Consider the following 12625-nt stretch of genomic DNA (forward strand, 5'->3'; position numbering starts at 1 on the left):
GTCATTCTGATCCACTTAGGATAGGGATGTGGGAAGGGCAACATGTCTGTGCATGCAGAGGCGGCGCTACCTTATCCAAGAGAGGGAGTACTGGGAGTGGCCTCAGTTAATGTAATTAGAATAAGTGTTGGTAGGAAGGAGAAAGGCAGCAGAAAGTGATGTGGTTTTGATGACAGAAATAAGGCAACAGGAAATTAATTATCTGCATAAATTATGTCCCAACCAAGGAGGTTTACTACAGATGGAGGCAGCAATTACCCATTCTCAGTGAAACCTGTATCAGTGCATGGCCACCATACTGGCAGGAGGTTGATCCCTTGAGGTGATTAGTGTGGTGGTCTGAGCAGGCTTAGTGGTTCCATCAGATAGGTGTCAATTGACTTCACCTGCAAATTACTGACCTCACATGGGAAACACCTGGTATTGGGTGAAGTCACAGGACATGTACTGCATAGACAGACAGACAGAATGCCTCAACATTGTTGTGCATTTGGATGTAGTGAGGAGGGAAAAAAAAAAAGATAAAAAATCAAATGCAAGCATCTCATTTCATAGGTAAGTCATAGTGCTGCTTGTTGTATCACTGAGATAGTGTGATTGAAGAGAGCCACAGGAATGATTAGTGTAAGTTTTGAGTGATGGAAAGGGCCACAAGCTATATTAAATGTGACTTAAGTGTTAAAATGGGACAGCAAATTGTTTTGGTGCTGCTCATTAATAAAAGGAACCACATGCTCCTATGTTGCTGATGTTGTAAAATGCCTCCAACTGTTATTGTTTAGCAGAAAATGGTATGATAGGTCACAGGCTGTGATGTGATGCTGAAATAAGGAGTTGACCTCATCAAGAATTTATAGCTTAACACGACGGAATGGTTGGCATCTCGCCCAACAACAGACATCAAATTCTTTATGACTTACACATTCAGCCAGGGTCATATTGAGCTGTTTTTTGGAAAAATAAGATTTGTGGGGGGGAAATAGCAATGATCCTACAGCTTGACAGTTTTCCTCTGCTTACAAAAAGCTCCTCATATATAATGAAGTAGAAGAAACATTCAGAGGTAATTGTAGCCCTGTGTCACCTCTTTCAATTCTTACAGCCTCCAGTGACATCAGTAATCCTCCCAAATCCAGATCATCAGTAACTGATATGGTAAAATAGCTTGGCAAAGAACAGAGTTATGGAAAGCCATGACATGAATGATGATCAGAGAGGGCCATATCCTGATGTGCGTATACCTTATTTATCAGAAATTTCTAGGAAGTAGGTTTTGTTGTTACCAAACTTATGAAGAAACTTCACTCTGAGGAGTGCTTTGCTGTTCTGACAACTGCTGAGAGAGAGTCAGCACACCACTTGTTAAAATAAAGAACAGATGAGGGATGACTTTACCTTTGTCGAGTATCATAAAAATTTGCAAAATACGTGAAAGAAAATTCAGAATGTGAGTAACTGTAGGCAGCCACAACTCATAGCAAAACAGTAAACTGGGATAAGCAGGCACTTTTTCACACTGTATTTGTAAGCTGTCCAAATATTTCTCCAGACCTTCTCTCTCACATGACTGACACTGATTCACTTACGAACCACATTTTCCTGCTAGCCAAAGCAGTGTGGAGGACCTACCTTAATGTTAGGTACCACTGCACAGGAAAACAGCTTACACATGGTGTGCAAACCAAAAAAAAATAATGAAAAAGTTGGCAGATACACAATAAGTAGATTTTGTTCAGTGGGTTGTAAGGATGTTGTATAAGTATGTCTCTAGTGGAAGTTCCTTCATTAAACATTAGCTTTATTATGAAAGTGACTTTGTTTTATTTGTTTTGACTGAAAACTTAGCTGTATGGATAAGCTGATTGTACTGGCCCATATATCTTACCCCCCCCTACCATTATGGCTGTCAAGGGCTGCGCTGGCTTCAGTTCTTTCTTTAGCTACCTCCATCTTTATTAAACCTCCTTGGTCCCAACAGTATGGAGGGGAATAAAGGCACATGGGTGGCTAGGATCTAGGAAAGGCTGAACAGGAAGAATCAGATAGGATTATGAGAAGTTAGGTGAAAGAGAAGCTAATGTGATAGGTGGGGAAGAATCAAGTTTAATGGAGGTGCTTAATGCATTCAAGGATGTAGTGACTACAGTAAGGGCAGCAGTGGTAGGACATGGAAAGCTTGGAAGTAGGAGTAAGAGAAGTGCCTTGGTGGACAGCTGAGTCTGAATAGGTCATAAAAGAAAAAGAGAAGAGCATATGAGAAAATATTGCAAAAAATGTGCTAAAGGAAATTAAAATGAAAATTGTCTTGGGATAGGAAAGTGAAGAAACTGATAAGAGAAAATAAAACAAGAGTAAAAGGAAGAGTGAAATTAAGAAATCAGGGGGAGAAATATAGGAACATGAGAATGAAGAAAAAGGATGGAGTTCTTGTGGGTAGCAAGATGTGTGGAAAAGGCATTTTGATGATTTAATGAATGAGAAAACAACAGGACAAGCAATACAAGTAGTATTCAATATGGTTAAGGAAGTAGGTAGAGGAGAGAAGAATTGGTAGGGAGGAGGTAGAGAAAGCAACAGCTGGGCTAAAGTGTGGCAAAGCTGCACCCATTGATGGAATAACTGTATAAATGTTTAAGTATGTAGGTGAAGTGGTAGTATATTGGATGTTTCTAATGTGAAATCTGACATGGAGGCAAGGAGTACCAAATGAGTGGAGGAAGGCAGTTGTCAGATCTTTGTATAAAGGTAAAAGTTGTAAGAATGAGTGTAATAGTTATTTATGGATAAGTTTGCTTAGTGTGCCAGGAAAAGTTTATAGGAGAGTTTTAACTTAGAGACTGATGGAAATGACTGAGATAAAGGTCAGTGAGGGACAATGAGAATTCAGGAAAGCAAAATGTTACTTGGATAAAAAATTTTGAAATTAAAATGATAATAGTGTGGGTTGGATTGAAAAGCCCTTTGGGAAGTTAAGATTTATGGTGTAGGAGGGGAGTTGTTTGAAGGAATGAACAATTTTAATCGGGGTGTTCATGCATGTATGAGGGCAGAGGAAGAGTCATGAGAGAGTTTCACAACAGGAACAGAAGTGAGACAGGGATGTGTGATGTCTTCATGGTTGTTTAGATATTTATGTATGGTTGTGTAAGGGAAATGAAAGCTAAAGTCCTGATGCAAGGCTGAAATGGAGTGAAGTTAGAGGGCTCATACTGCTCTTTTAGACAGGGTGGAATCAAAAGCTTTTCATGTCATCAATTCCTCTCCTCTAACTGACTGTCTTCAGCCTCTTTCTCATTACCGCAGTGTTGCAGCTCTAGCTATCTTCTGCTGCTGTTTTCATGCTAACTGCTCTTCTGATCTTGCTAACTGCATCCCTCCCCTCCTCCCACAGCCTCTCTGCATAAGACTTTCTTCTTTCTCTCACCCCTATTCTGTCCACCTTTCTAATGCAAGAGTTAACCAGTATTCTCAATCATTCATCCCTTTCTCAGGTAAACTCTGTAACTCCCTGCTTGCTTCTGTATTGCCACCTTCCTATGACTTGAATTCCTTCAAGAGAGAGGTTTCAAGACACTTATCCTTCAGTTTTTTATTACTGCTTTGGACGCTGTTTGGGGACTGGCATCTCAGTGAGGTTTTTTTTTATTGGGTTTTTTGTTGCCCTTAGTCAGTGTCCCTCATAAAAAGAAAGTTCACTAGTCACAAGATCAGTCTTATGTCGCCAACTCTTGCAAGATAAAATTCCTCTCCCTTCTGAAGATGAAGAGAGATATTTACTTTCATGCTTCCAGCTGGAAAGCATCATAGGAAAATCTTGTTATGTATGTGGGGGTGAGAAGAGCATTGATGCTTCATGCAATGCCTTTGACTGCTCCATTGCTATCACCTATAACACCTCCACAGATAATGAAGATGTATCTGTAAAGCCACAGCAGCTGACAGATGATGCAGGGAAAGGAAATTTTACAGAGATAAGCTGTAGATTTGTTTATCAGGCCCTGATCAATAACCTAGGATGTAATGGCCTGAACAGAATTTCTCAAGCACTAAGCACTCCCCCAATGTCAAGTGGAAAGCTCAACAGATATGCAAACTTCTTGTATGAGAAGGTGTGGCAATACCTCAAAACAAATCAGAAGAAAGCACACGAAGCAGTTGCACAGCAGAAGATAACCAAGAGGTCAAGAGAAGCAAAATCAATTCAACATTACGAGGCAGGAGGCTTCTAACCTGGCGACAATGAGGGTGGCGCCCTTTGATACCCTCATCTGCAAATGAATAATATCGTATAAATTAGGAGGGGACCAGGTGCCAAACAGGTGTGAATGTTACAATAAATCCTTATTTTATCTGGATTTACCTTATTATCCCAATATGTGTAAAATTATACTACACAGAGCTAGTAAACTTCATGAAACTCACTCATCAGCAGAAAACGGCTCATATCTCAAAATTAAAGTTATTGACATTTCAAGCTAAATAACTCTGTTGTTTCTCAAGTGATTGTGTATATACATATATCTATGGAAAGGAGAAAAGGAGATTTATTTTCATCAAGAGATTTTTAAAAAGGCTATCCAATGAGATTTTTTTTTTTCTGAAAAAAAAAATATATATATATATTTTTTGAGAATGGCATTCGATAATTGAAATCTTCCTCAATCAAAATCAAGCTACATGTGTCTTGTATCCATACTAATTTTCAAGACAGTAAGTTGAAAATTAGTTGAGCTATAATGAAAAACACCCAAGTAAATTTTTCATTTTTTCAGTGTGGATTTATTTCATATCTCCAAAAATAATTATCATATTTCAATGAAACTGGGGTTTTATATTAAAGGTAGAAATGAATTTACACACCAGAAATTATGAAGATAGGAAAAAAATTAATGTCACCCACTAAGTAACTGGCAGCGCTTCACCTTAAATAAATGCCCTATTAATTCACTTTAAGGAGTAATTTTAGAGAGAAGGCCACATACAAGACCCATCAGCAATCATATTTGGGATGTGAAGTGAGGTAACTTGACCAACAGGACAGTTACATTGGTGTTGTTCACTTGATGAAAATGGTATTGCCTCCAGTTCCTTGATAGATGGACATTGCTCTTTTCTTAAACCTAGTAATTGGTGTTTTACAAGGCTCTGTCTTATCAGCCTCTTTTTTTCTGTTATATGTTTATACTCTCAGATAAACCTCCCACATCCTCTCTTAAGCTGATGACTCTACTCTGTATTTATTTGCATCATTTGTCAGATATCCACCTTGCCTTTGAATTTCTAAACATTCCTAGTGTGGATTATTTTTTTGCAAGCAAATTATTGTGTGTGTGTGTGTGTGTGTGTGTGTGTGTGTGTGTGTGTATATTTACCTAGTTGTATTTATCTAGTTGTGTTTTACAGGAAAAGAGTTATGCTCATGCTGTCCTGTCTCCATATCTATAAGCATCCAGCTTAACTTTAAATTCATGAATATTTATTGCTTGTACCACTGTTTCATCTAAGTTCCATATTTCTATGCTTCTATTTGGGAAACCATATTTTTTGACATCTCTTCCACTTGCTGTTTTCCTCAATTTCTCTCCATGTCCTTTTGTATCTCTTGAGTCCCACATAAATAAGTCTATTTTGTGAACTTGATCCTTACCCTTTAAAGCTCTGTATATAGCAATCAGGTCCCCTCTTTGTCTTCTCTCCTGTAATGATGGAAGCTTCAGTCTCCTTAACCTTTCTTCATAGGTTAAATCTCTCAAACTTGGTACCAGTTTGGTTGCAGCTCTTTGGATCCTTTCTGTTTTCCTTATTTCCTTTTTATTATGGGATGACCAAACAATTGTGGCATATTCCAGTTTTGGTCGAATCACATATTCCATCAACTTTTTCATCATTTCTTCATCCATGTGAGTAAATGCCCCTTTCATCTTTCTTAGTAACTCATAGGTTTCCCCAACTATTTTGTTTACATGTTTTTCTGGTGATAAATTATCATTTATTGTAATTCCCAAGTCTTTTTCTCCTTTTGTTTTCTTAATTTCCACTTCTCCCATGGTGTAGGAACTTGTCAATCTTCTTTTGCTTTTTCCTAATTCCATCACCTTGTATTTCTTTGCATTGAATTCCATTTCCAATTTCTTACTCCATCTATATATCTTATTTAGATCTTTCTGTAATATTTCACAATCCATATTGTTTTCCACTCTTTTCAATAATTTTTCATCATCTGCAAACAGATTTATATAACTGTCAACCTCATCCACCATATTGTTGACATACACCAGAAACATTACAGGGGCTAAGACTGTCCCCTGTGGTACTCCACTTGTAACTCGACACTATTCTGATTTTCTTCCTTTATTACTGTTATCATTTCTCTATCCCTCAAGAAGTCTGTAATCCAATTCAGTGTGTTTCCTTGCAAAACCCCCTATATTTTGAATTTTCCATAGCAGTCTCTGGTGTTGTACCTTATTAGGTCTAAATAAACACAGTCTGCCCAATCCTCTCTTTCTCTTGAATTATATCAATTGCTCTACTATAAAAGCTCACTAAATTTGTGACACAAGATCTTCCACTTCTGAAACCAAATTGTCTGTCAGTCAATGTATGTGGTTCTTCTAAATATTCCATCCATCTGGTTTTAACTATTCTTTCTGTTTTTGCCACCACACTTGTTAGGGACACTGGTCTGTAATTCAATGGATCTTCTTTATTACCTCCTTTAAAAATGGGCTCAATATTGGCTCTCTTCCAGTCTAGAGGAATTTTTCCTTCCTTAAAAGAACATACTATGGTACTGTGTATTTTTTCTACCAGTTGTTCACAACATTCCTTAAGTATCCAGTTGGACACTCCATCCAGTCCTTGAGCCTTATTTACATCCAAACCTTTCATAATCTTTTTAATTTCACTTATGTTCATCTGTATCTGTCTCATCACATCACATCTCATCTGTGCCATGCTCTTTCTCCTTCAAATTTGCTTTCTTTGGTGAATACTGACTGGAAGCACTTGTTCATTAGTTCCGCTTCTAACCGTTTATCTTCATATGTAATGTCATCTTTCGTTAATTTATCTATTGTTTGCTTGTTTTTCATCTTCCCATTCACATTTCTGAAGAATAACTTCGGCTCATCTTTGCATTTGTTAACTATATCTTTCTCATAATTCCTTTCTTCATCTCTCAGGATTCTAATATATTCATTTCTTGCCTTCTTGAAATCTTCCCATTTCTCACTTCCTCCTTTTTTTCTCCATCTATTCCATGCTGCTTCTTTTTCTTTTCTTGCTATTATACATCTTGTATTAAACCACTTTTTTTTTTTTCACTTCCTTTATTTTGATCTTCGGTACATATCTACTGACCCCTTCATTATAAATTTCCACGAATATATCCCACTTTTCCTGCGTATTACTTGCCGTGAACAGTTGTTTCCATTTAGCCTCTGCAAAACACTCCCTCAACCTGATAAAATCTGCTTTCCTGTAATTATATCTCCCATTCTTGTAAATTTCATTCCTATTTTCTATTGTACCACTGCCTATACTGAATTCAGTTAACAGATGGTCACTCTTACCTAGTGGGCACTGATAATTTATTCCTTCAATGATGTGCATTTCCTTTGTAAACAACAAGTCTAGCCTTGATGCCTCTTCATAAGCCCCAAATCTTGTATTTTCTGCAATCCATTGGGTCATAGTATTTGTCATTATTAAATTTAGAAGCATATATCCCCATGACTCTTCTTCCCCGTCCGTGGTCCACTCTTCCCAGCATACCTCCTTGCAATTAAAGTCACCCATAAGTGTTATGTTATTACTCTCTGCCAGTATTCTCTCCAAACAGTTACTAGTATCTCTTAACAATAATTTAGAATCCTCTTGTGTCCATGCATTTGTCTTTGGAGGTACATAAGCCACTGAAAGATCTCTTCTTCCTTCTCCCTTCCTTTTTGTTTTAATTCTAATTTCTTCCGCCATTCCTTCTCCCATTTCTACATCTTCCACTGTTATACTATTCTTTGTAAGTAACCTGACTCCTCCCCCTTTCTTATTATTTCTATGTTTTATCCACACATAATTACTATTACCAATTCTTATATTTTCTGTTGTCTCATTTAGTTTAACTTCAGTAATACCCATGATGTCGGGCTGTTTTATCTTAATATAATTATTCAGTTCTTGCAATGTTGATATTAAACCATTTATATTTGTATATGCCACTGTCCACTTTTTATTTTTCCATACCTTATTTACATTTTCTATTCTTTTTTTGTCAGATACCACTTCCTGAGCCTCTCGTCCTTTACTTTCCAGTAGAACATTTTTTTCTCTTCCTCTGTTCTGTTCTCATTTTTTGCCTTTGCTTCTTTTATTAGATTGTTTACCTTGAGTCTCTCCTCCTCATTCATGTCCCTCTTCATCCAAACCTTCCTGTATTGCTCTGTCTTGTCCAGTTTCCACGCATTCAATATCTCTTCCATGGCTGTTTTTTGTGCCCTAAATTTTACTTTCGGTGGTCACTCTCCTCCTTCTATATACTTCCCCAGTCTATGTATTTCCTCAATTTCACTTATCCAGTTCTCCCCTTCTCTCTGTATATTTCTTACAACGTCCTCTGCTACCTTTTTTTGTTCTCTTTCTCTCTTATATCTTACTGGCTCTGTTTCCTCTTTCAATCCATATATATATATAACATACATTTCTTTTTGTCCATTGTGTCCCTTACCATTGATTCCTTCTGTTTGATCACTTTCAAAATTTTCTTACTTAAATCTGTCTTTTCCTTCTTTTGCACTTCTATGATTTCTGTAAAGTTAACTTTTCTTCCTCTTTTTCCTCCTCCAGATTTGATGTTCACTTTTCATCCCTATCACTTCATTTTCCTGTTTTTTGACAATATCATTGTTTTCCTTCAATTGTGTTTTTAGATCAGTGCATAGTGTTTTCAATTCTTTGTTTTCCTCTTCCAGGTCATGTTTTTTTTTTTTCTAATTTATTCACTCAACGAGGTCACTGATCATCCCCTCCATTAAAACCACTTTCCTTGCATTTTTTCATGTAGTTCATTATCTTCCTCAAATCTTGGGAATGGTGACCCCATTGGCAACATTCCACTCCCACCTATGGCGTTCACCTTGCTGGAGCTTTTACTCATTTTATTACATCTATTATTACTTAAATTTCCCTTATTTTTTATTTTTGGAGACAGGACAACTCTACTTGAGTGCAGCTCCTACCTGGGAACACATTCTACGCTCCTAGTGGTGGCTGTGGTCAAACAAAATCTTTCTCTGCTGGAGCTTGGATCGTTGCTTGTTTACTCGACGACGACTTGTCTGTGTGTGTGTGTGTGTGTGTGTGTAGATAGATAGATATACACTCATGTTTGCTCATTAATTTTCACTGAAATAAAGAAGAGGAATTGAAGCATTACATTTTGAATGTATATTCTTGATTTTTACTGAATAACTATAATAAAAAACTCCTACTGTTACATCCTGTCCCTCAGCTAAAGCTACAGCCTCCATTCCTGAGAATGGAGACTTCAAATATAAGCAGCAAAATATTATCGTCTGTCAATGCCGTGTTGAGTATTTCAGTTTGGAAATTATAATTTGTGTAGACTAAGCTGATCTTGAAACTACTCCCTTGTCTCTTTCTCATAATGTTCTTTCCTCTTCCTCACTCTTTATATTTAAGATATCTTAAATCAGCACTTAGCTGATTTCCAAAACTATACATATGAAAAACAGTTATAACATCAAAGAATTGACTCTTCAAACAAGTTGTGGAAGTAAGTAAATATATAATTTACACAAAGACACATGACCACTGATGTGCACCACTGGTGACATGGCATGTATCAACATAAATAATGTGTTTATTTCCATAATTTTTCTGAAAGTTTAATATTTTGATATTGTCTCCCTTTTGATATTTTTGTAGGCCAAGATAGGGCAAGAATAACTCATGAGTTGAGTGAAAATATCTTCATTATAATAAGTTGCTGTGCTGAGAGGAGGAGGAGGAGGAGGCAGCAGCCTGGGTTCTAGATCAGCTTAGCCTAAGGCTATTGTAGTTGTTATGCCATTCTAACTGTCCATTCTTTTATTTTAGGCTTTAAAAATTATGAAATACAGTGTATTGTTATTTTGCAATTAATTGTTTGAAACTGATTGTTTTTGAGGGATTGAACTATGTATTTAAAGCAAAAAGATTGATTAGTATTATCCAACTATATTCTTTTATTATGAAGAAAGAAATTCTTCACCTGTCTGTGTGTATATTTATTAATTTTCCTATTTAATCATTAACAGGAAAGTTCTTGTGGATTTGCTTCCTGAAGATCTACCAGTAAATTGGGCTTTACTACAGTCTGTTGATCCCAGTCCTAATATGGAGGTGAGGAAACTGCATAAGATCTTGTTCTCTTACATAATTATCATCATTATATGTGTTGTTTTAGTGACCTGGTGCCAGATGCTGAAAAGTTTCCTTTACTGTGCCTCTCTTCTGCTACTATCACCTTAAGGGCGATCTCTTAGGTTGATGCTCAGAACTCCCTTTGGCGTCTCATTAGCTTAAGAGAGCGTTGTATCGGGGGATACAGATGTCACGGCATCTGATGACGTCAGAGCATCTCGGCCAATCGAATGCGGGCATTACGGTGACATGCAGCCAATCACATTTGCGAAATTTATCAGCAAAATAGAAGTGGCAAGGGAGCAGGTGGAGTGATCATTCTGACCAAAAGAATGTGTTAAAGTGCAGAAGGTAATAAAAATTGAACAAGTCTGAAATTCTACAAGTGATGTTTAGAAGTGGAAATGGAAGGATAATGAATTATGTAGGAGTGTATGTGCCACCTATAACCAATGCTTGGTAAAAAGAAGAGCATGAAGAGATGTTGATGGATGTGTTAAAAGGTCTTGAAAAGATAGTGATGGAAAGTAGTGATATAGTTATTGTTGGTGATTTTAATTATAAGGAGATAAATTGGGAGACATTAACAACTACTGGAAGTGAGAACTCATGGAGTAATAGACTATTAAACTGGGTGGTGGAAAACTTGATGACTCAATGGGTTGATTGTGATACCAGAATTAGTGGAAGAGAAAAAACATTAATACCTGATTTAGTGTTTACCATGGACATGGAAATTATTGAAACTATCCACTGTGATAGCCCTCTAGGTAAAAGTGATCATGTGTTGATGGAATTTAATTTGAAAAATGAAAATGTAAGCATTAATGAAGATTATAAGGTGAAGAAATTTAAATTTAGTAAAGCTGACTTTGAAAAATAAAAAAAAAGTACTTTGTTGCCGTGGACTGGAAAGACTTTGAAATGCAGAAGATGTTCAGGAAAAAATGTTATGAATTTATAAGGATATATAATTCTGCTGTGGAGAAATTGTACCTAGAGGAGGAGCAAGATGTAGAATGGTTCAATACAAAATGCAAAGAGGCTAGAAATTGTAAGTTAAATACTTGGAATAGATGGAAGAAGAGAAAAACTGAGAGGAGATGGGAGGAATGTATTGATGCTAGAAACAAGTACATTGAGATAATAAGAACAGAGAGAAGAAATTATGAAAGAGATATAATAGATAAGTGTATAAATGAACCCAAACTGTTCTTTAGACATATTAATGGAATGATGAAAAAGAAGGAAGGTATATCAAGATTGAAGGTTGAAGGAAAAATCAATGAGGATGCACTGGACATTGTGGAGGTTATGAACAATTATCAGTATTTACTGTGGAAGGGAGTTTGATGCTGGAAGGGATAAGTCGCTGAGGAATATATTAAGTACAATCCCAGTCACTTATGAGAAATACTTAAGATGATGGAAGAACTTGATGTAAATAAAACATCTGGTCCAGATGGAGTATCAAACTGGATATTGAAGGAATGTAGAGAACAACTGGCTGATAAAATTCAGTCTGGTGGTGACATTACTATCACAGGGAAGAGAGCAAATATTACACTAATATTCAGAGGAGGAAATAAGGAAAACCTACTAAATTATAGACCAGTTTCCTTGGCTGGTGTTATAGGAAAACTATGTGAAAGAACAATAAAGGAAAGATGGATGGAACACTTTGAAAGAGATAAAGTTTTGGTAAATTGTCAATTTGGATTTAGGAGGGGAAGATCTTGCTCCATGAACTTATTGTCCTTTTATTCAAAGGTAGTCGATATTGTGCAGCAGAGAGAGGGACAGGTGGATGGTATCTACTTAGACTTGAAGAAAGCGCTTGACAGAATACCACATTGAAGATTGCTATGGAAGATAAAAAATTATGGAAAAATTGGAAGATGACTGCTGGAGTGGATGGAGGATTATCTGGATGATAGAGAGATGAGAACAGTAATGCAAGACCAAAATTTATCTTGGCTGAAAGTAACTAGTGGTGTCCCACAGGGATCAGTGTTGGGACCGATAATGTTTGTAATATATGTGAATGACATAAATGAAGAAATAGATAGTTATATGAACTTATTTGTGGATGATGCTAAGCTGATGAGAAAGGTAGAAAATGTGACTATGGCACTGCAAGGTGATTTAAATAAGATAAATAGATGGAGTAAATCTTGGCAAATGAAATTCAATTTAAGTAAAT

At 36.6% G+C, this 12625-nt stretch overlaps 1 protein-coding gene across 1 annotated transcript in view; it reads left to right on the plus strand.

Annotated features, from left to right (window-relative positions):
* Nucleotides 1-12625, plus strand: part of LOC135112272 (uncharacterized) — a 75320-nt gene that overhangs the window by 10806 nt on the left and 51889 nt on the right. Inside the window, exon 3 of the mRNA XM_064026562.1 lies at nt 10317-10401. Within this exon, the coding sequence (XP_063882632.1) occupies nt 10317-10401 (85 nt within the window). The remainder of the gene's footprint in view (nt 1-10316; nt 10402-12625) is intronic.

Source organism: Scylla paramamosain, chromosome 23, assembly GCF_035594125.1.
Source record: "Scylla paramamosain isolate STU-SP2022 chromosome 23, ASM3559412v1, whole genome shotgun sequence".
NCBI lineage: Eukaryota > Metazoa > Arthropoda > Malacostraca > Decapoda > Portunidae > Scylla > Scylla paramamosain.